Source organism: Lemur catta, chromosome 13, assembly GCF_020740605.2.
Source record: "Lemur catta isolate mLemCat1 chromosome 13, mLemCat1.pri, whole genome shotgun sequence".
NCBI classification, from domain to species: Eukaryota; Metazoa; Chordata; class Mammalia; order Primates; family Lemuridae; genus Lemur; species Lemur catta.
The window spans coordinates 82,227,900-82,251,202 of NC_059140.1; the positions used below are offsets into that span (position 1 = coordinate 82,227,900).

General features: G+C 56.9%; 1 protein-coding gene across 23 annotated transcripts in view; it reads left to right on the forward strand.

The window, feature by feature from the left end:
• The window catches only part of OBSCN (obscurin, cytoskeletal calmodulin and titin-interacting RhoGEF), a 126,567-nt gene continuing 103,264 nt past the window's right edge, over positions 1-23,303 (forward strand). For 18 of the 23 annotated variants that reach the window (XM_045567448.1, XM_045567452.1, XM_045567455.1 and 15 more), the window contains exons 1-13: positions 1-141; positions 3,070-4,066; positions 4,588-4,857; positions 4,964-5,224; positions 5,568-5,876; positions 6,329-6,595; positions 6,921-7,202; positions 7,470-7,745; positions 8,722-8,997; positions 9,966-10,241; positions 18,263-18,538; positions 19,507-19,782; positions 22,071-22,346. In XM_045567448.1, coding sequence (XP_045423404.1) covers positions 3,082-4,066; positions 4,588-4,857; positions 4,964-5,224; positions 5,568-5,876; positions 6,329-6,595; positions 6,921-7,202; positions 7,470-7,745; positions 8,722-8,997; positions 9,966-10,241; positions 18,263-18,538; positions 19,507-19,782; positions 22,071-22,346 — 4,030 coding nt within the window. In that variant the 5' untranslated portion in view covers positions 1-141; positions 3,070-3,081. The remainder of the gene's footprint in view (positions 142-3,069; positions 4,067-4,587; positions 4,858-4,963; positions 5,225-5,567; positions 5,877-6,328; positions 6,596-6,920; positions 7,203-7,469; positions 7,746-8,721; positions 8,998-9,965; positions 10,242-18,262; positions 18,539-19,506; positions 19,783-22,070; positions 22,347-23,303) is intronic. The other 5 variants (XM_045567450.1, XM_045567445.1, XM_045567457.1 and 2 more) reach the window with 5 other exon arrangements.

The window sequence follows — 23,303 nt, forward strand, 5'->3', positions numbered from 1 at the left end:
ACCGGCCAGAGTGTGGGCTGCTGGGTGCAAACCCTGTCGGTCCTCGGCCCTCGGAGGGAGGTGAGACCCAGCAGCCCCTGACCCACCGCCTGCACCCCCGGCCGGGGCACTGCCCGGAGCCCCTCGTAGAGACAGAGACAGGTGAGGAGGCAGAAAACCCGGCAAGGTGGGGGCGTCCTGCTCCCCTGGAGGACAGCTCAGCTGAAGGTCAGGGAGCGGCGGGACCTTGACAGTCTGGCCAGACTGGGCACCTCCCCACGGTGGGACTCGGGCTCAGCCTCTGCCCATCGGTGACCCAGATGGGGTCACCCCACCTCGTGGGGAAGGGGCTGCCCGCCTGGCTGGGGGCTGGAGAGGTTTCCGGGGCTGGTGTTGTGCACCCACCGCCTCCTGGGGCTGACCCCCGCTCCGAGAGCAGCCCTGGGGTCCGGCTGGCCCTGCCCCCAGCTCGCTGAGATGGATGCCCGCTGACAGCTGGGGCTATTTTGGGCCTGTTGGCTCAGCACTGGGGACAGCCAGAGGGGCACTGACACCTGACTCCAGGAAAGAATTTCCCCTGGAGTGGGAAGCCCACGGGCCCTGGGGGGTCTAAGGTGAGGTCCAGGCAGCCTCAGGGAGCTGCCCTTGGAAGTCATTTCTGGAAGGGCATGGGCGAGCAGGCACCGCTGGATTCCGTGCTGTGATGGGGAGAGGAGGGGAGGGTGGCCACAGACCCACTGGCCTCACCCCAAGAAAGGGCTACGACTCTGGGCTCACCCCGAGAAAGTTCCCAGGGCCCCTGGAGGACCAGAGAGTGGCAAAGTTCTGTAAAGTTAGGGTGGAGGGGCCATGAAGGGGACTGAGGGGCTCCCTGGGGGTGTCACCGCAGGTGTGTGTGTCCTGAGCCTCCACCGGGCTGGAGGGAGGCAGGGGCTTTCCCTGCAGGCTGGGGGCGGGGGTCTTCCTGTTTTGAGGAGGCGCCTGGAGTGCCCCCGGGGCTGCCCGTCCAGCAGCCTCCAACCCCAGACGTGGCAGGCACAGGAGGCCTCTGCCCATATCCCTGTGCCTGGCTGGGTTTCCTGGGAGCCCCAGAGGTAGCCTTGGGTGTGTCCCCTCCCAGCTGGGCCTCTGTTTCCCCATCTGTGATATGGGCCACCAAGAAAGGATGGCCCCCCAGTCCTCTCTGGCCTCAGGCCTGCTGACTGTGGGGACGGCCACCTGACAGGGCTGCCATGAGCCTCCCTCAGACCTGTGGTCTGCTTTGCCTGGCCACACATAGTGGTGGAATGCAGGCCCTGGGGCCGAGACGCTGTCCCTGACGGCCTGCAGAGAGAGTCTCCAGACAATCTTGCCAGGCCGGGGGCAGCCTGGGCACCTGCCAACGGCTAGGAGCCCCCTGCCCCCATGCCAGGCCTCCTGGTGCAGAGGGGCTGCTGCCCATGCTGCCTCATGTGTCATTCTGCTGTCACCCTGGCCGGGCCCGCTGGAGGTGAGCGGGGGAGAGGATGCCACATCCTGCTTTGGGGAGCCCAGAGACCGACTGCATGACGCAGGGAGTGATGAGAATGCAGAGCTCGGGGTGTCTGGAGAGCTGATGGCAAAGTAGTCCACCGCGGCCTGGGAGGTGCTCGTGGAGGCAGATTCCAGAAAGGGCTAAACTCAATCCCAGTCCCCCACCGTGGGTGGCCCCCGCCCGGGTCCTCTCCAGCCCCAGAGGGCCCTGCTGTGGGTGGGGGTGGCCGGAGCCGAGGTGCTGACTGCACAGTGAGTCAGCAGACTGGCACCCACTGGGCAGCCCGGCCCTGCTCGGGCTCAGGCTCCACAAGGGGATTAAGATGGATTAACTACCTGAATCACAGGACCGGAGCTGGAGGCCCCGGACACATGGGTGCCACTCAGCCCGCAGCGGCAGCCTGGGCCCAGAGGCTGGCGCTCCAGCCCAAGGGAGGGTGTGGCAAGGTGCCTCGTGGGGTAGGCGTGTCTGCCTGGGGGCGGAGACAAAGTGTGTCATGCCTGTGGGGTCCACTCGCGCCCCTGTTCTTACAGAAGAGCCAAGGCAGTCTCACCTCGCCCCACCTGTGTTGGGGGCTGACCAGCTGGGGCTCAGCCCAGGGTGGGCAAAGGCCAGAGTCACCTGGGGACTTTGGCACTGATGGTGCCCAGGAAGACCCAGGTGTCCAGCGCTGTCCCTCACTGTGCCCCGCTGGCTGGCAGTTGAGAACTGTGGCGTGACCAGGTCACCTACAGCACCCCTCCACGAGGCTGGGTCTGGCACCCGGCCCAGCTGGTCTCAGCCCGGGGATGTCACTGGCATGGCCAGCTCCATGCTATGGGGATCTTCCGGCTGTCCTCCCCAACCATGCTACTGACAGTGCACTGCCCTGTCCCTCCCTGCTGTGACGCCGGCCAGGCCCTGCGGAGGGGGCGTGGGGGTGCCCAGTGGTTTCCAGTCTTTCCCTGCTCATTGAGGAAGGACATGGCCCCCTGAGGGAAGGTGGGCGCCCAAGGGAGAGGCAGGTCGGCTCTGGCCCAGGGCAGCTGCAGGCAGGTCAGGCCCCTGGGTGGAGCCTAGTAGAACAGTCAGAGGAGACAGGCAAGGGACAGGTGCCCAGGCCTGTTGCCTCAGCGAGCCTCCCCCTCTCCCTGTGGGGGCACATAGGCCAACTGGAGGTGTAAACCCAGGGTGACAGTGGTGTGTGTCAGGCAGGAGGCAGGAGACCCACAGGTGGACAGGGTGGCCCACGGTGCACCAGGCAGGGCTGCGTGGAGAGTGCAGCAAAGGCCCAGTCCCGCCCGCTTGCTGGGGCTCTGCGTTGGGGCGGCTGCTCTAGCAGACTCCAGCTGCCCAGAGGGGAGGGGATGCGCCTGCCAGTTAGAAGAGCCCGTTTGTTGTGGGGCTGCCATAGCTGAGTGCCCGGGAAGGGGCAGAGCCTGTGACACCCGCTGGACTGGGATGGAAGGACGGGTGGAGGTGTCTACCCTGCTTAAACTGGCTCCCCAGGCGGCACTGGATTCGGGAGGGAGCTGGGTGGGATGCAGGCGAGGGGCTCACGCCCATTCCCGCTTCAACCTCCCCCGACGCCCTCGCAGGTTCCCGCCACCATGGATCCGTCCTCCTTCAGCGGCGCGCCCCGCTTCCTCACCCGGCCCAAGGCCTTTGTAGTGTCGGTGGGCAAGGACGCCACGCTCAGCTGCCAGATCGTGGGCAACCCGACGCCGCAGGTGAGCTGGGAGAAGGACCAGCAGCCGGTGGAGGCGGGCGCGCGCTACCGCCTGGCCCAGGACGGCGACCTGTACCGCCTCACCATCCTGGACCTAGCGCTTGGCGACAGCGGGCAGTATGTGTGCCGCGCGCGCAACGCCATCGGGGAGGCCTTCGCGGCCGTGGGCCTGCAAGTGGACTCCGAGGCCGCGTGCGCCGAGCAGGCCCCACACTTCTTGCTGCGCCCCACGTCCATCCGCGTGCGCGAGGGCTCTGAGGCCACATTCCGCTGCCGCGTGGGAGGCTCCCCGAAGCCGGCCGTGAGCTGGTCCAAGGACGGGCTGCGCCTGGGTGAGACCGACGGCCCCCGCGTGCGCGTGGAGGAGCACGGCGAGGCGAGCGCGCTGCGCATCCGGACGGCCCGGCTGCGCGACGGCGGCACCTACGAGGTGCGCGCAGAGAACCCGCTGGGCGCTGCCAGCGCCGCCGCCGCGCTCGTGGTGGACCCGAACGCCGACACGGACGGCCCGCCGGGGACCTCCACGGCCGCGCTCCTGGCGCACCTGCAGCGGCGGCGCGAGGTCATGCGCGCGGAGGGCGCCCCGGCCTCGCCGCCCAGCAGCGGCACGCGCACCTGCACGGTGACCGAGGGCAAGCACGCGCGCCTCAGCTGCTACGTGACGGGAGAGCCCAAGCCCGAGACGGTGTGGAAGAAGGACGGACAGCTGGTGACCGAGGGCCGGCGCCACGTGGTGTACGAGGACGAACAGGAGAATTTCGTGCTCAAGATCCTCTTCTGCAAGCAGTCAGACCGCGGCCTCTACACCTGCACGGCGTCCAACCTCGTGGGCCAGACCTACAGCTCCGTGCTGGTCGTCGTGCGCGGTGAGCTCCCGGCTGCCGCCGTCGCCGGCCAGGGCGTCCAGGCAGAGGCCGCTTCCCAGCCCCTGGGCCCGCGCGCTTTCGCCTGGCTGCCGCTGCCGTCCCTCTCCCGCCCCGTCGGCCGGGTCCGGAGTTGCAGGTGTCCGTGCCGGTCCGCAGACGGCGGGCGACGCGGGCGATGACGCTGGGTGCATCCTATCGTTGCAGTGACTTGCCTTCCCCCTCCGGTCCGCCGCCGCCCCGCCGCCACACCCTTAGCCTCCTGCTACCCGCCACTCCCTGTCCTTTTACCGGCAACCTTCGCTCACCGCCACCTCCGCTTCTGCAGCCCCCTGCGCCTGCCCCGCCCATCCCCCTCCGCCCAGCCCCCATCCTGCACTCCCCACCCCCACTGCTGCGCCCAGGGCCGGTCCTCCCGCGCCCTCCCATGTCCCCACCCCCGCCCATCCCGCCTGTGTTCTGGGCTCGCGTCCTCCCGCGCCCTCCCGCGCCCTCCCCGCCGCTCACCAGCCTCTTCTCCGCAGAGCCCGCGGTGCCCTTCAGGAAGCGGCTGCGGGACCTGGAGGTGCGGGAGAAGGAGTCGGCCACGTTCCTGTGCGAGGTGCCCCAGCCAGCCACCGAGGCCGCGTGGTACAAGGAGGAGACGCGGCTGTGGTCCAGCGCCAAGTACGGCATCGAGGAGGAGGGCACCGAGCGCCGGCTGACCGTGCGCAACGTCTCGGCCGACGATGACGCCGTGTACATCTGTGAGACCCAGGAGGGCAGCCGCACCGTGGCGGAGCTCGCAGTCCAAGGCAGGCGGGACGGGCAGGGGCGCGGGGCAGGTGGGTGCGCGGAGGAGCGGACGGGAGGCCGGGTAGGGCCAGGGTCTGACCGGTCCGGCTCGCACATCCGCCCCAGGTAACCTCCTCCGACGGCTCCCTCGCAAGACGGCCGTGCGCGTGGGGGACACAGCCATGTTCTGCGTGGAGCTGGCAGGCCCGGAGGGCCCGGTGCGCTGGCTGCGGAACCAGGAGGAGGTGGCAGCGGGTGGCCGTGTGGCCATCACTGCGGAAGGCACGTGCCACACGCTGATCATCTCGCAGTGCTGCCTGGAAGACATGGGCGAGGTGGCCTTTGTGGCTGGTGACAGCCGGACATCCACCCAGTTCTTCGTGTCAGGTGAGGGCTGCCTGGGGGGTGGTCTGTGGGTGGTGTCTCTTCCCTGTCCACCCCCAGCCGGCTCTCTGGGCCCAGCTCCTGCTGGGAGAGCCCTGGGGAGCAGGGAACATGGCCCTGGGCCCCCAGCTCCGCCTCCCCCAGAGGCCCAGGCGGCCTTTCCTCCACAACCAGAGAAGTGTCCCAGATCCCGAGCAGCCCACAGCCCCCCGATGGCCGGTGGTCCAGACCCGGAGCACCATGCCCCAGAGGGCTAAGGGCTTCTGTGAAGCCCCCTCTGGGTGACGCCAGACCCAGAGCAGAGACAGGGTGCCCAGCCGGTGACCTCATGCCACTCTCCACCCAGCCCCTAGGAAGCCACCCCTGCACCCACCTGCGGACCCCGTGGTGAAGGCCAGGACAGAGAGTTCCGTGACCCTTGGCTGGTCCCCACCAGCCTACAGGGACCGTCCTGTCACCATCGACGGCTATCTGGTAGAGAAGAAGCGGCTTGGCACCTACACCTGGAGCCGGTGCCACGAGGCCGAGTGGGTAGCCACACCTGAGCTGACTGTGGCCAGTGTGGCTGAGGAGGGGGACTTCCAGTTCCGGGTGTCAGCCATCAACAGCTTTGGCCAGAGTCCCTACCTCGAGTTTCCGGGCACTGTCCACCTGGGTGAGTGGGTGTCCGGGTGATGGCATTCGGGGCCGCTGGCCTGGCCCTGAATCACCCAGGCCCAGAGGTGTGGCTCAGCCTGGACTGAGGCCAGAGTGACCTCATGGAATCTTTTTATGGGGGTCAGGGGCTGCCAGGGTCCTGCCTCTGGTGGAGCCTCCTCGGCTGGGAGAGAGGCTGCCTGCCTCCAGCACCCCAGGGCCCAGGCTGCAGAGCTGCCCCCCCTGGCAGGCTTGTGGGATCCTGCAGGGGATCTCTGGGCAGCTGCCACTTGTCCGTGCTGCTTTGTGAGCCTGCCTGATGCTCACGGTGGCTGTGTGTGTGGGGGCCGGGCTTCCTGGAGGAGGGGGCGTTTGGTCCAGGCTCTAGCGGAAGAGGGGGGAAAGGTAGAGACCCTCTGCGCACACCCTGCTCCCTGGCCCTGGCTCCCCCTAACGCTGCCTGCTCTGCAGCCCCCAAGCTGGCCGTGAGGACGCCCCTGAAGGCAGTGGAGGCGGTGGAGGGTGGCGAGGTCACATTCTCTGTGGACCTCACCGTGGCCTCCGCGGGCGAGTGGTTCCTGGATGGGCAGGCTCTGAAGGCCAGCAGTGTGTACGTGATCCGCTGCGACCGCACCCGGCACACGCTCACCATCCGGGAGGTGCCGGCCAGCCTGCACGGGGCGCAGCTCAAGTTCGTGGCCGACGGCATCGAGAGCAGCATCCGGGTGGAGGTCCGAGGTAGGCAGGGTGGGGGTGGGGGTGGGGGTCGGGCGACCTGGCCTGGGACCCTGAAGCCTGTTTCCTCCAGGGCAGGGGCTGGGACGGGGGTCACCAGCTGGAGCGGCAGGGTGGCGGGGTGCTCGGGGAGCTTGCCTCAGGCCGGCTGGTGGCCCAGTCGCTGTCGTGTGTAGATGAGGGGCTGCGGCCGTGGGGGCCTGATGGCCAGACTTCATCTCTCTCCCCCATCCCTTGCTCTCTCTCCACCCATGTCTCCTTCTCTCTCCTCGTCCCCTCTGTGGCCCATTCCCCACCCTGCCACCGTCTGCCCATGTCTGGCCCCCAGCGGCCCCGGGGCTGCCCACCAACAAGCCGCCGGCCGCGGCTGCCCGGGAGGTGCTGGCCCGGCTGCACGAGGAGGCGCAGCTGCTGGCCGAGCTGTCGGACCAGGCGGCGGCCGTGACCTGGCTGAAGGACGGCTGCGCGCTGCCCCCAGGCCCCAAGTACGAGGTGCAGGCGTCCGCGGGGCGGAGGGTGCTGCTTGTGCGGGACGTGGCGCGAGACGATGCCGGCCTCTATGAGTGTGTAAGCCGCGGTGGCCGCATCGCCTACCAGCTGTCGGTGCAAGGTGAGGGCCGCGTGCAGGCGGGTGGGCAGGGCCAGGGTCCACATCCTCTGTCCTCACACTCTGGGCCGGGGGAAGCCGTTGTTTGACCCTGGAAGGCAGTGGGGTGGGCTCAGCTCAGCAGGAGGAAGGAGGTGGTGGGTGGTCCCTCGGGTGGGCAGCGAGGCCCAGGCCGGGACTGGACGGGGACTCTGGTCTGGGTGAGGACTGGTGTGCCCTGCAGGCCGCCGTGGGCAAGCACAGTCCCTGACCCACCCTGTGTCCCCACAGGCCTCACGCCCTTTCTGCACAAGGACACGGCTGGCGGCTGTGTGGACGCCGTGGCCGGGGGCCCCGCCCAGTTCGAGTGTGAGACCTCGGAGTCCCACGTCCGCGTGCGCTGGTACAAGGATGGCACTGAGCTGGGTCGCTCCTGCGGGCGCTTCTCGCAGGAGGACGTGGGGACGCGGCACCGGCTGGTGGCAGCTGCAGTCACCAGGCAGGATGAAGGCACCTACTCCTGCCGCGTGGGCGAGGACTCTGTGGACTTCCGGCTCCGGGTATCTGGTGAGTGCTCCTGAGTGTGTGCGTGTGCGCGTGTCGGGCTCTCGTGGGCCGGGCAGCAGGTCCAGCTGCATGTAGCACGGTGACATTGACCTTCCTGGCACCACTTTTCTTCAGCAAATGCTTGGGGGGTAGTTGCATCTCTCTTTGGGAAAAGAAATGACACAGAAAATTAGTGTTTATGTGGGTGAAGGATCCGAATGTGGAAAATAAAATAACAACAAGGAAATGAACGGTAAGCGTCAATTTGGTTTGGTTCAGGCTTCAGGAGAACGTTTTCCGTCTCCCCCAGGGCCCAGGCTGCCTGCGGGTGTCTGAGCTCTGTAGCCGGGTCGTCCAGGGGCCCAGAGGCCTTCCGTCTATCGCGTCTGTGGGCCGGCTCGGGCTGGCCCGGCTCACGGACCCGAAGACAGAGAGACCCCCAGGCCTGGGCACACGCCTGGAAACTTTGCAGTGCTGCCTTCCAGAGGCCACTGTGAGCATCTTACACAGGAAAATTTAAGCATCTCCATCACCACAGTCCTTAATGACTCACAATTGAACGTACACAAAGCAAAAGACACCTCGCTGTCTGCTCCCGGTACTTCCAGTAAATTAGGGAAATGTCTGTGAATTTGAACTTTCTCCGTCTTGACATTAACCCTAATGGCAGGGGAGCGGCTGTAGAAAGCAAACCTCTGGCCAGGAGGGAGCTTGGGGGCAGAGAAGGTGTGCCCTGCCTGTCGGGACGCTCAGGCTGCCAGGCCGTCTTGGTGGTGGCTCAGAGGCACCGTCCTCGCACACACCAGGGTCCCCGCCCAGGAGGGGCTGGGCCTCGCACCCGCCTGTGCTCGACCACACCTGAGCACCCGGACCACGGAGGATCCCCGAGGCAGGACCTGGGTTGCCTGCGACTCACAGCCTGTTAATAAAGAACCAGGACTTGGAAACCTCACTTGGCAGGGCCTCCGACAGTGCGTCCCTCCCTGTCTGTCCCCAGAGCCCAAGGCGGTGTTTGCAAAGGAGCAGCCAGAGCGCAGCCAGGTGCAGGCTGAGGCGGGGGCCAGCGCCACGCTGAGCTGCGAGGTGGCCCAGGCGCAGACGGAGGTGACGTGGTACAAGGACGGGAAGCAGCTGAGCCCCAGCTCCCAAGTGCGCGTGGAGGCAAAGGGGAAGCAGAGGCGGCTGGTGGTGGCGCAGGCGGGCAGGGCGGACGCCGGGGAGTACAGCTGCGAGGCCGGGGGCCAGAGGGTGTCCTTCCGCCTGGACGTCACAGGTGGGTGCCAGGGTTGGGCAGAAGGGACAGGGAGCCTTCACGTCACATGGGAAACTCTGGGGGACAGGCCACGTTTGGGCAGCCTGAGCTGCAGTGAGGCCCTGGCACCTTCCCCCTCTGTGGGCCTCGGAGCCATGTCCCCAGCTCTGCCTGGTGGCTCCCGGGCCAGTGTCATCCTGTCATTAGGGCAGAGCAGGCCCATGGCTGAGCTGACCCCAGTGTGTGCCTGGTGTGGCTGAGTTGGGCGTGATGGGGACGGTGGGGGGACGTGTGCAGGGGGCTCTGGGGTCCGGGTCCGATGTGGTCTGATGACCCCTCTGTGGGGTGTTTGGCGATATGCAGAGGGGACGTCCGTGACTGGACAGCAGGTCCTGCAGGTGGCAGGGGCCCCTGTGCCCGCCCATCCCTCTGTGCTGGGCCCCTTGGTCATTACCACGTGTCCATCTGTCCTTCCCCCCTCGGGTCCTCCCTTCATCCTGTCCACGCTGTCCCTTAGTCTGGGCACAGGAGACCCCACGTCGCTCAGCCATCGCTCTCCTGAGGGCCACCTGGCTCCCAGCTGGCTGGTGACTGGCTGCCCTGGCACTCGGCTCTCTGCCCTTCCCTGTGTGTCCTTGGCCAGCAAGGGCACAGGTGCCTGGTCTGGTGGTCAGGGGGACCGTCCCTCCTGCCCCTGCCCCGTGCCTGTGTCTGCGGCCTCTGCGTGGTGGGGGAAGGCCGGGAGGGGGACAGGCTGGGGTGTCCAGGGGACTTGAGCTGGTCGAGGCTGTCTGTCCCCAAAGGGCAGCGCGTGGAGCCGTCAGCACAGCATCGGAACCCGCAGCTCCGCCGCCCCCTGCGGTGCCAGGCCCAGTGTCCCCCGACAGTGTCCATGGCCACCGCTGGGTTCAGGGTGAGCCCAGGCCCTGACGGATGGGCTGGGTCTGGTCTGGGGTCTCTCACCCTGTGTCCCTCCTGTGTGTCCCCAGAGCCCAAGGTGGTGTTCGCCAAGGAGCAGCCAGAGCACAGCCAGGTGCAGGCTGAGGCGGGGGCCAGCGCCACGCTGAGCTGCGAGGTGGCCCAGGCGCAGATGGAGGTGACGTGGTACAAGGACGGGAAGCAGCTGAGCCCCAGCTCCCAAGTGCGCGTGGAGGCAAAGGGGAAGCAGAGGCGGCTGGTGGTGGCGCAGGCGGGCAGGGCGGACGCCGGGGAGTACAGCTGCGAGGCCGGGGGCCAGAGGGTGTCCTTCCGCCTGGACGTCACAGGTGGGTGCCCTGGTGGTATGACCAGTGCCTGTCCCGGTGGCAGAGTATCACCTGTCAGTTCGTACCCTGCATGACAGGCGACAGCAGGGACTGTTGTTTGCTTCGGGCTTGCAGGGGATGTTGCACCTCATGGCCAGCACTTTGATAAAAACTCCGCGTTCCTGGTGCACAATCCGAAAGCTCTTTGCACGATCCTTGTTATATTTGTTCAGTGCAGAAGTCTTCTGGCTTTTGGTTAAGCCTTTGCGGAGACCTGTGGTTTTTGTCTTCAATATTAGGGAGCTAAGTTGTGCCTTTAATTCAGGGCACCACCATTGCAGCTGGCCACACGGTGTCTTCGCTCCCGTGAGAGCCCACGTGTGTGTCCCAGCCTCTGTGGGTGGGGACAGTCTTCCTTTTCTGGCTCCTCCTGGTCCAGACTTCAACCTGCAGTTTCTGTCTACCTGAGGGTGGGAGGAGTCAGAGAAGGTGCTGGAAGTTCTCACTTGACTGGTGTTGCTGTCAGACGACCTCGAGTCTGGCCCCAGCAGGGTTTAGAATGGCCCCTCTGGGTGCGGTGGTGCAGCAGCCCAGATGCCCACCCTCTGAGGGTCTGCACTGCCTGTGTCCTGCTGCGGTCGTGTCTTACTCTGCCCTACCGGTTCCTCAGACTTGGTGACATGTTGATCTCCTTGCCGAAGACACTGTCTGTTGCTGTTGCCAGAGCCCCTCCTGCCGTCTTGCGGTTGGCCCAAGGAAACAGCCAGTCAGCTGTCACCCCCACAGTCCGGGGCTGCCTGCTGCGTTGGTCCTGCCTTGGTGGTTAGGTTTTCCCGTGGGAGGCAGAATGTCCTGGTCGTTGGCGGCTCTGGGAGCCACGTTCTGCCGCCCACGCCTGGCGCGCGGCTGGCTTGTGTTTCCTGTGTGCGAAGCTGGGCCGCTTCCTGTACTGTGATGCACTCTCTACTGCCAACTCGGGCTACAGGCCTGGCCTTGCTGCATGTGAGGTTGTTGCCAGTGTGAGTGGCTCCGGCCACTGTGGCCCATGGTGCCCACAGGTGATCTGTGTGTCCCCTGGAGGCCCCTGTCTTGGTTCGGGTGGAAGGAGAAGCCCTCTCCCCTCTGTGCTCTGTGGGTGGGGCAGGGCGGTACCCACAGCGCGGCTCTCTCCAAAGAGGTCCTTTCCCCAAATCCTCCGTCTGTGCCTGAAGCACGACAGTCTGTTTCCAACAGTCCAAATTTGCAAAACTGGTCATTATTTGTATTTATTTTTATTTTTTATTTTTCTTAGAGACAGGGTTTTGCTCTGCAGTCCAGGCCCCCATGGTTTCCGAAGAGAAGTCAGCTAATCCTTGAGGATCTCTTGTTCATTGATGAGTCACTTTTCTCTTGCTGTTTTCAAGATTTTCTCTTTGTCTTTCAGCAGTTAGACTCTACTGTGTCTCAGTGTGGATCTCTTTCAGTTTACTCTGGTTGGAGTTTGTGGAGTTTCTTGGATATGTAGAGTCATGTCATCCATAAAATTTGGGAAGTTTTTAGCCATTATTTATTGAAACAGTGTCTCTGTCCCATGGACTCTCTCTTCTCCTTCTGGGACTCCCATTGTGCATGTGTTGGTACAACGGCTGTCTCACAGGTGTCTAAGGCTCTTCTCATTTTCTTCATTTTTGCCCTCTCTGCTTCTCATAATGGGTAATGTCAATTAGCCTATCTTCAAGTTCCCTGATTCATTCTTTTTAAAATTTAAAATTACTTCTAATTGACAAATAACAATTGAAAACATTTATGGAGTACAATGTGATGTTTTGATATACTTTCATCTGCCTGTTGAAATCAGGTGTTGAACCCCCCCAATAAACTTTTCATTTCAGTTACTTTTCAAATCTATAATTTCTATGTAGTTCTTTCTCAAAAAAATTTCTTTTGATTCATATTCTCTATTTGGTGAGAATAATTCTCATACTTCATTTCTTTAGAAATGGTTTCCTTTGGTTCTTTGAACATATTTAAAATAGCTGATTTAAAGACTTTGTCTAGCAAGACCAATGTCTGGGCTTTCTCAGGGACAGTTTCTGGTGACTGCTTCTTTTTCTGTGTGTGGGCTGTGCTTTCTTATTTCTTAGAATATCTTGCAATTCTTTGCTGATAACTGGACATTTTAAATAATATAATGTGGAAACTCTGGAAATCAGATTCTTCCCCCTCCCCAGTATTTGTTGTTAATGTTCATTTTTGCTGCTGTTTTTATTGCTGTTGTTTGTTGTAGTTTGTGTTTAGTGACTTTTCTGAACTAATTTTATGAAGTCTGTATTCCTTATCATGTGTGGTCACTGAAGGCTCTGCTCAGGTAACTTATTGGCCAGCCAATGACTGGCCCATGGTATTCTTAGATGTCTGTAACAGTGGGTCTCCCAGTCTTTGGCAGGGGGCTCTATGTGAGTGTTGGCCCCTGCATTCAACACCCAGCCAGGCAGACTAAAACTTCACTTCTGCCTTTAATTCATGCCTTCCCAGAACCTTAAGTTTAGCCAGATATGTAAGCTTTAGGCTTCTCTGGTGTTGCCTGAGTATGCACACAGCCCTATGCAAATGTGTCCTTCTCAATGCCCGGGAGTGAGTCAGAGCTTTCCAAAGCCCCCTGTGGATACCTCCCTCTCCAGCTTTTCATTTTAAGCTTTTGATCTATTTTTTGGTACAACTGTTTTCCACTGCCTCAACCTGCCATGGCATTCAGTAATTACCTCTGATTTGTTTCAACTAGTGCCCCTGGGGAAAATGCTGTTTGTACTGAGTGAACTTCTACTCAGGCCAAATAAAGACAGCTCTGTGAGTGGAGTTTTCTAGGAACCACCAAATGGATCAAATAATGACAATTCTCTGGGAATGGGGTTTTGACAACACCCTAGTCCATTGCATTGTCTCTGATGGCTGCCAGGGTACTGGTTTCCATTGTGATTGTGGACTGTTGTTTTTCAAAGCTACCTTGGAGCTAGAGACGGGTAGGTATGAGAATTGGGTGAATTGAAACACCACAAATATTGCTGTTCTTACTGAGATTCAGCTGTTTTTCTTGAATATATGCTCCTCAGATTGTTGTAAGCCTTTGTCTAATTTCCAGAGTTCTGAAAAAGTTGATTTTAACTTTTTTTTGCCAGCACTTACATTGCTTTTGTGGAGGAGAGATTTTCAGAAGTTATTATTTTGCCATTTTGCTGACATCTCTGCAAGTGATTTTTGAATATTGAACCAGCCTTGCATTCCTGGGGTTACACCCACTTGTTTGTAGTGTGTTATTTTACATATTACTGGATTCAATTTGCTAATATTTTGTTGAGGTTTTTATTTTTATGTTAAGGAGGAATTTTGGTTTGTCATTTCCTTGTACTGTCTTTGTCTGGTGTTGGTATCTGAGTACTGCTGGCCTCACAAAATGGGTTGAAAAGTGTTTCCTTCTCTTCTGTTTCCTGGAAGAGATGGTGTAGAATTGATGTTATTTCTACTACTTCTTTAATTTATATTTTAGATATTTCACTGACTAAGCAAGTGAAGCCATCTGGGCCTAGAGATTTCTTTTTTGTAAGATTTAAATCATAAAGAATTTATTTAATAGCTATGGGACTATACAAATTATCTGTTTCATCTTGGGTGAGTTTTGGTAATTTGTGGTTTTTGAGAGATTGGTCCATTTTGTCAAGTGTGTTTAGCTTGTGTGCGTGGTGTTGTGTGTAATGTTCTCTTATTACCACATGTCTGCAGGGTCTGCAGGGTCCCCCTTATTTCATTACTAACGTTGTTAATTCGTGTCTGTTTTTCTCTCTTTTTTTCTTTATTTGTCTTGGTAGAGGTTTATCAGTTTCATTGATCCTTTCAAGGAATGAGCTTTAAGTTTCATTGATTTTTCTCTGTTTTTTCAATGTCATTGATTTCTGCTTTTATCTTTATTATTTCCTTCCTTCTGCTTGCTCTGAGTTTATTTAGCTCCTTACTTTCTGAATTTCTTAAGGTAGACTTTTAGTTTGCTGATTGAGATATTTCTTCTTTTCTAATATGAATATTTAATACTATAAATTTTCCTTTAGCTTTATGTTGTATTTTTATTATTATCCCAGGGGAAAATAATATCTCATTTCCCTTGAGACTCCTTGGATGTCTAGATTCTTCAGAAGTGTGTTATTTAATTTCCAAGTGTTTAGAGATTTTATTACTATCTTTCTAGTATTGATTTCTAGTCTAATGACATTTTGTCAGAGAAGATACTTTGTATCATTTTAATTCTTTTAAGTTTATTGAAATTTGTTTTATGAACTAGCATATGGTCTGTGTGGGTGAGTGTTCCACGTGTTCCAGGAAGGAATGTGTATTCTGCTGTTGTTGGGTAGATCCTCCAGATGTCAGTTAGGTTGGGATGGTTCATGGTTCAGTTTTTCTGTATCCTTTATGCTTTTCTTTCTACCAGTGGTTTTATCAGTTCTTGAGAGAAGAGCGTTGAAATCTCCAGTTATGATTGTGGATTTGTCTGTTTTTACTTTCAGTTCTGTCAATTTTTGCCACATGCATTTTGAATTTATGTTGTGTGAATTATTTTGTCTTTTCTAAATTGATCCCTTTATCCTTATGTAATGTTCCTCTTTCTCCCTGCTAATTTTCTTTGTTCTGAAGTCTTTGTGATATTAATACAAACACTCCAGCTTTGTTTATTAGTGTTTGTGTAGATGTGTTTTGTCACTCTTTTACTTTTAACCTACCTATATCATATGTGAGGTGTGTTTCTTGTAGATAGCATATGGTTGGGTCATTTTTTATGCAATTGACAATCTCTGTGTTACTACGAATGTGTTTAGACCATTTTCATTTAATGTAATAATTGATATGTTTGGATTCAGGTCTACTAATTTATTATTTTTTTCTGTTCTTTTCCATCTTTCCTGTCTGTTTAGAGTTATTTAGAATATTTTTTAGTATTCTGTTTTAATTTATCTATTGTGAATTTTTTTATTGCATAGGGATTGCAGTCAACATACTTAACTCTTCATCATCTACTTGGGATCAGTATGTTACTACCTCCATTGGAATGTAGAACTCTTACCATCACATAGATACCCTTTACTCTCCTACCTTTAAGATATTACAGTAGTTGTCTTATATATTATCTCCATATTCATTGGAAACCTCATTAGACAATGTGGTAATTTTTGCTTTTAACTATCAATCTTATTTTACAAAACTCAAGAGGAGAAGCATAGCCTGTTTTATTTGCCCAGATATTTATTATTTCTGTCACTTGTCCCTCATTCCAGCTGTTCTGAGTTTCTCAGTGATATGATTTGCCTTCTCTCTGAAGAAGTTCTTTTAGAGGTCTATTGTCAATGAATTTTCTTAGTTTTTCTTTATTCAAAATGTCTATATTTCACCTTCACTCCTCAAGGATATTTTTGGTGGATGGAGAATTCTGGGCTGATAGGTCTTTTCTTTCAGCGCTTGAGAAGATATTCCACTTCTTTCTGGATTCCATGATTAAAAAAATATTTAATTGACAAATAAAGATTGACTATATTCAAACTATGCAACGTGATGATTTGATATGCATGTATATTGTGAAAAATTCACAGTTATTCACGTTGTTCCCCTGTAAGTAATGTGTTGGTATTATCTGCTTGCTTTTAAGGTTTTTTTCCTTTGTCTTTAATTTTTAGCTGTTTTAATGTGATATGTTTGGGTAGAGGTTTCTTTGGGTTTATTCTCTTTGAGTTTTACTAAACTCTTTTAATCTGGCTTATGTCTTTTAGAAAATTGGGAGATTTTTAGTCATTATTTCTTCAAATTATTGTTTCTGAACTATACTTTCTTTTCTCCTTCTATGGCTAATGACTTTAACATTAGAACTATTGGAATCATCTCACACATCCCTGAGGCTCTATTCATTTTTTTTAAATTCCCTTTCTCTCTGTGGTTTGGACTGGATCATTTCTATTGAGCTGTCTTTGATTTCACTAACTCTTTTTTCTGTTATCCTTTTTCTATTATTGAGCCCATTCAGTGAGTCACTTCAGTTATTATATTTTTCTGCTTATAAAATTTCCACTTGATTCTTTACATCTTCTCTTTCTTTGCTGAGATTTAAAAATTTTTTTCCATTTGTTGAAAGGGTATTTGCTTTTACTTGTTGGAGCATTTTGATAATAGCTGCTTTAAAATCATCATTGGATAATTCCAATATTGGTATCCTCTTGACATTGGTTATCAGTTGGTCTTTTCACGTGTATGCTAATTGAGAGCTTCCTGGTTCTTCAGATGCCAAGTAATTTTTGATTGTATCTTGAGTATTTTAAATACTATGTTTGGAACTGTAAGTCTTCTTTACAGCATAGGGGAATGCTGTTGGGGTTTTTTTTTGAGGTAGAAATCAGCCTGGTTGAGTTCAGGCTGCAGGTTCCTGCCAACCTTCTGTGAGTTGTCCTGTGTTCAAAGCCTTTGCATTGCTGCTCAGATCTGTCCTGCATGTGCACCACGCAGTGGTCTGTGTGCACCTGGGCAGTGGTCTGTCCCGCAGTTCACATCCTTAGAATGCTGGTCAGGGTTGGATCCAGTCCCGGGAGCCTCCTGGGGGAGCCCTGGAGTTCCTGAACAACTTTGTAGTTGCCTTTTTTTTGTTTGTTTTTTTTTTTTGGAGACAGAGTCTCGCTTTGTTGCCTGGGCTAGAGTGAGTGCCGTGGCGTCAGCCTAGCTCACAGAAACCTCTAACTCCTGGGCTCAAGCGATATTCCTGCCTCAGCCTCCCAAGTAGCTGGGACTACAGGCATGCGCCACCATGCCCGGCTAATTTTTTCTGTATATATTTTTAGTTGGCCAGATAATTTCTTTCTATTTTTAGTAGAGACGGAGTCTTGCTCTTGCTCAGGCTGGTCTCAAACTCCTGACCTTGAGCAATCCACCCGCCTCGGCCTCCCAGAGTGCTAGGATTACAGGCGTGAGCCACTGTGCCCGGCCACAAAAGTAAATTTAAAAATGACTTTCAGAAGAAACTAGAGAGAATAAGGAAGATGCAATAATAAAATATCATGCAAGAATTTTTAGAAATGATAACATGAATCTGAAAATCCAAGACTCACAAGGAACCACTGGAAGTGTAAAGAGAACACATTTCCAGCTGTACACGTCATAGTGAATTGTAGAAGGCCAAAACCCAAGAAGAGACCCTTAAAACTACCAGAGAGAAAAAGGATGAACGGAACAACAGGTATCTTTCTTGTGGATTTGTCAACAGCCATGAGGAGCACAGAAAACCATGGCATAGTCTCCACAGTCCTGAGGGACAATAACTGTCAACCCAGAATTCTGTACTCAGCAAAACGATCTTTGAAAAATAATAGTGAAATAAAGACATGTTCAGAAAGTAGACTGATAGAGTTTACCATTCACAAAACCTTGCTGAAGGAGTTACCAATGGTTATACTTCATAAACAAGAAAATTACATGTAGAGTAACAGAATGGGTCATGAAGAAATATGATATGAAGGAAAATAAGTAAATTAATAAGAAACATCCAACCTCGAGGCTTAGGATTTGATTACACCAATGATCATTGGGCCTTCTAGAAGCTGTGGCTGCGTTAGCAGTCCTTTGTGTGACTCAGGGATATTATCCCTTCTGCTGCTGTGACTTAAGAAATTATCTTGACAGGGGTGTGGGCTGAAAAAAAAAAAGAAATTATCTCTGAAAACACCTATGCTGTGCTGTGCAGGTCCCAAATTGTGCCCTCTTTGTGTGTGCACTTGCAAGACCACAGCTGGGGACAGACCCCAGAGCCTGAATTGTAACATACACCAACCTAAAACCCTTTGCACAGGAGGCTGCAGATTCGGGAACTCACCTGTTCCCTGCTTTATGCATCTTCCACGTGTGAAGTTCTCCGTGTTGAGAAAGCAGGGACAGGGCAGGCTTGCGGCTGAGGCATCAGAGATTTGAGGTCAAGAGGGTGGGCCCTCCTTGAATTCCAGCAATTGGATTATCTCTGACCCTGTGTCCCTCCTGTGTGTCCCCAGAGCCCAAGGCGGTGTTCGCCAAGGAGCAGCCAGAGCGCAGCCAGGTGCAGGCTGAGGCGGGGGCCAGCGCCACGCTGAGCTGCGAAGTGGCCCAGGCGCAGACGGAGGTGACGTGGTACAAGGACGGGAAGCAGCTGAGCCCCAGCTCCCAAGTGCGCGTGGAGGCAAAGGGGAAGCAGAGGCGGCTGGTGGTGGCGCAGGCGGGCAGGGCGGACGCCGGGGAGTACAGCTGCGAGGCCGGGGGCCAGAGGGTGTCCTTCCACCTCGACGTCACAGGTGGGTGCCAGGGTTGGGCAGAAGGGACAGGGACCCTTCACGTCACATGGGAAACTCTGGGGGACAGGCCACGTTTGGGCAGCCTGAGCTGCAGTGAGGCCCTGGCACCTTCCCCCTCTGTGGGCCTCAGAGCCATGTCCCCAGCTCTGCCTGGTGGCTCCCGGGCCAGTGTCATCCTGTCATCAGGGCGGAGCAGGCCCATGGCTGAGCTGACCCCAGTGTGTGCCTGGTGTGGCTGAGCTGGGCACGATGGGGACGGTGGGGGGACGTGTGCAGGGGGCTCTGGGGTCCGGGTCCGATGTGGTCTGATGACCCCTCTGTGGGGTGTTTGGGGATATGCAGAGGGGACGTCCGTGACTGGACAGCAGGTCCTGCAGGTGGCAGGAGTCCCTGTGCCCGCCCATCCCTCTATGCTGGGCCCCTTGGTCATCACCACGTGTCCATCTGTCCTTCTCCCCTCGTATCCTCCCTTGATCCTGTGTACCCTGTCCCTTAGCCTGGGCTCAGGAGACCCCACGTCGCTCAGCCACCGCTCTCCTGAGGGCCACCTGGCTCCCAGCTGGCTGGTGACTGGCTGCCCTGGCACTCGGCTCTCTGCCCTTCCCTGTGTGTCTTTGGCCAGCAAGGGCACAGGTGCCTGGTCTGGTGGTCAGGGGGACCGTCTCTCCTGCCCCTGCCCCGTGCCTGTGTCTGCGGCCTCTGCGTGGTGGGGGAGGGCCGGGAGGGGGACAGGCTGGGGTGTGCAGGGGACCTGAGCTGGGCGGGGCTGTCTGTCCCCAAAGGGCGGCGCGTGGAGCTGTCAGCAAAGCGTCGGAACCCGCAGCTCCGCCGCCCCGTGCGGTGCCAGGCCCAGTGTCCCCCGACAGTGTCCATGGCCACCGCTGGGCTCAGGGCGAGCCCAGGCCCTGACGGATGGGCTGGGTCTGGTCTGGGGTCTCTCACCCTGTGTCCCTCCTGTGTGTCCCCAGAGCCCAAGGCGGTGTTTGCCAAGCAGCAGCCAGAGCGCAGCCAGGTGCAGGCTGAGGCGGGGGCCAGCGCCACGCTGAGCTGCGAGGTGGCCCAGGCGCAGACGGAGGTGACGTGGTACAAGGACGGGAAGCAGCTGAGCCCCAGCTCCCAAGTGCGCGTGGAGGCAAAGGGGAAGCAGAGGAGGCTGGTGGTGGCGCAGGCGGGCAGGGCGGACGCCGGGGAGTACAGCTGCGAGGCCAGGGGCCAGAGGGTGTCCTTCCGCCTGGACATCACAGGTGGGTGCTCTGGGGGGCGATGACTTGCCTTGTTTGGAGGTGACAGTTGTTCTGGCTGACGGCCCAACAGGTCTCTGTGTGCTGTTCTTCAGCCTGTGTCTCCCCCCTCCCTGTGCGCTGTCTCCCGCTTGTGTGGCCTGGCTGGGCCCAGGGAGGCTTCGTCCTCAAGGAGGGGTGGCTTCCATGAGCCCGGGGTGGAGTCTCCACGTGGCAATGGTCAGTCACATGTTTCTAGCACCTGCCTGGAACCCTCCGGTGTTCCTGGTGTGTCGGTCTGGCCCCGTCTGGCCCCGTGGCCTGAGGGCGAGATCCGTTGTGTCTCCTGGGGGTGTGAGTCCTTTTCTCTCCCTGACTTGTCGCTTCCCAGATGCCCCCTTTTCAGCACCCCGCGGGGGCTCCCGCCAGTGAGAGATGTGTGAGCAGGTTGGAACCAGGATAAGGCGACCTTGGCCACACAGCCATCCTTGGCGTGGCCTCCAGACTGCACTCTGGGTTTTGAAAGCTTTAGGCGCCCCGGAGACCCTGTTCTCTGTGTTCGTGTGGAGCTAACCGCGCGGTGTCCATGCACATGCGGCAAAACCTGGACCCGTGTTTTCCTGCAGGGTCTGTGCAGAGGAACCCAAGAGCAGAGGCAGGTGGACATGCTCCCGCGAGGCTGTGGGGTGGCTTTTAAAGGCAAATCTTGTTTTCCTTCTGTCTTCAGTAGGAACATTCTGTGTCAGACTGCATTTCCCCTTCGCAGTTGACTTGTAAATGCAGATACGGAGAGGAATGCATAGCCCAGGCTGCAGCAGCGCAGGGACTGGTGAAGCAGAGTGTCACACGGGGTTTCCCAGTGACCCGCGGCGTCTGCCTTGCGGGCTAATTCACGGAGAAGCCCCAGAACAGCATTTTCCGTTCTTTTGTCGAGAGCGACTTAACGTCACAAAGGAGTGTGTGGGGCGTCATGTAGCTCCTAGGTGCCAGGGCCTCGCAGCTGGGCATTCTGTCATACACACTGGCCTGTGCCTAGGGACACACACCAGAAAACTGTTTATCTTTCTAAAATTATTTTAAGAGAATATGAAAAATTATTTAATGGTAATGAATTTGATGAGATTTGGAAAATCAACCAGTTTCTTAGAAAACTTTATGAAGCAGTCACACAACAAGAAGTAGACAACCCAAATAGTCCTATAACATTTAAATAAATAGAACCAATAGTAAAAAAAAAACAAAAAACATATTTTTCTAAAGAAAGGTCCAAGCCTAATGGATGTACTGATCAGTTATACCAAATATTCTTAGAAGAAATTATTTCCTGTTCATGGATATTCTTTTAGAGACTAGAATGGGAAGATTCGCTCTCGAACCTGTTTTATGTGAGTAGCTTAACATAGGCACCAGCATCTCACAAGGGTGTAGGAATAATTCCCTGTAGGCCGGTCTCTTTTCGAAACAGAGGCAGTATCGTCCACAAAAATCTTCTCAAAGTGATCTGAGCTGGATGTCAAGAGGAAGATGCTCTGTGAACAAGCGCACAGTCTAAGCATGTTACGTTGGTTTAATGTTTACAATTTGAAATATTAGAAAAGAGTGCATGGAAAGCGAAAGAGAAAAATAATGTGATTATTTTAATAAATGCAGAAATAAATGTTTGATGAAATTTAACATCATAAATCAAGAAGAGGTGTTTGATGAGATTTAGCATGTATTCATGCCATGAAGTTCTCTACTATCCATAAATGCGTTCTTCCCTGATTTGATAAATGGTCCTATGGACAGCAGCGGCTAGCACAGTGGTTAAAGCAAACAGTAATGAGCAAGGGCTGGGAGAAGCTGCCCCACCTGGCAAGGGACCAGGACAGGCTGCAGGAGGCCACAGAGGCCCAGGCGCCCCCAGGAGAGGCCAGCAGCTGACACTGCTGAGCGCAGGGGAGCAGCAGCCCCAGGACTCCGGGCCCTGTGGGGACAACGTGCCCTGCACAGCCCCGAGGGGGGACACAGCACCTGCAGTGAGGGCAGGTGTGCAGGGTCAGCACCCAGTCCCTGCCCTGGGGGAGCCCGTGCAGGGGGATCTGTGACAGTGTCCCCACCTGGAACAGCCCGCGGGGCAGGACAGATGGACACATGCCCTGTGTGACTTGTGCTGAGAGGAGGTGGGGCTCGTCTGGGCCACATGGCTGGTGCAGAGCCTGGAGACGTGACCGTCCCTCCTGCCTCCCCATCTTCCAGGCCGTCTTTCCCCAGCGATGCCTCCCCGACCTAGAGGGTTTCTCTGACCCTGTGTCCCTCCTGTCTGTCCCCAGAGCCCAAGGCGGTATTCGCAAAGGAGCAGCCAGAGCGCAGCCAGGTGCAGGCTGAGGCGGGGGCCAGCGCCACGCTGAGCTGCGAGGTGGCCCAGGCGCAGACGGAGGTGACGTGGTACAAGGACGGGAAGCAGCTGAGCCCCAGCTCCCAAGTGCGCGTGGAGGCAAAGGGGAAGCAGAGGCGGCTGGTGGTGGCGCAGGCGGGCAGGGCGGACGCCGGGGAGTACAGCTGCGAGGCCGGGGGCCAGAGGGTGTCCTTCCGCCTGGACGTCACAGGTGGGTGCCAGGGTTGGGCAGAAGGGACAGGGACCCTTCACGTCACATGGGAAACTCTGGGGGACAGGCCACGTTTGGGCAGCCTGAGCTGCAGTGAGGCCCTGGCACCTTCCCCCTCTGTGGGCCTCAGAGCCGTGTCCCCAGCTCTGCCTGGTGGCTCCCGGGCCAGTGTCATCCTGTCATCAGGGCAGAGCAGGCCCATGGCTGAGCTGACCCCAGTGTGTGCCTGGTGTGGCTGAGTTGGGCGTGATGGGGACGGTGGGGGGACGTGTGCAGGGGGCTCTGGGGTCCGGGTCTGATGTGGTCTGATGACCCCTCTGTGGGGTGTTTGGCGATATGCAGAGGGGACGTCCGTGACTGGACAGCAGGCCCTGCAGGTGGCAGGAGCCCCTGTGCCCGCCCATCCCTCTGTGCTGGGCCCCTTGGTCATCACCACGTGTCCATCTGTCCTTCCCCCCTCACGTCCTCCCTTCATCCTGTCCACCCTGTCCCTTAGCCTGGGCTCAGGAGACCCCACGTCGCTCAGCCACCGCTCTCCTGAGGCCCACCTGGCTCCCAGCTGGCTGGTGACTGGCTGCCCTGGCACTCGGCTCTCTGCCCTTCCCTGTGTGTCCTTGGCCAGCAAGGGCACAGGTGCCTGGTCTGGTGGTCAGGGGGACCGTCCCTCCTGCCCCTGCCCCGTGCCGTGTCTGCGGCCTCTGCGTGGTGGGGGAGGGGCGGGAGGGGGACAGGCTGGGGTGTCCAGGGGACCTGAGCTGGGCGGGGCTGTCTGTCCCCAAAGGGCGGCCCGTGGAGCTGTCAGCACAGCGTCGGAACCCGCAGCTCTACCGCCCCGTGCGGTGCCAGGCCCAGTGTCCCCCGACAGTGTCCGTGGCCACCGCTGGGCTCAGGGCGAGCCCGGGCCCTGACGGATGGGCTGGGTCTGGTCTGGGGTCTCTCACCCTGTGTCCCTCCTGT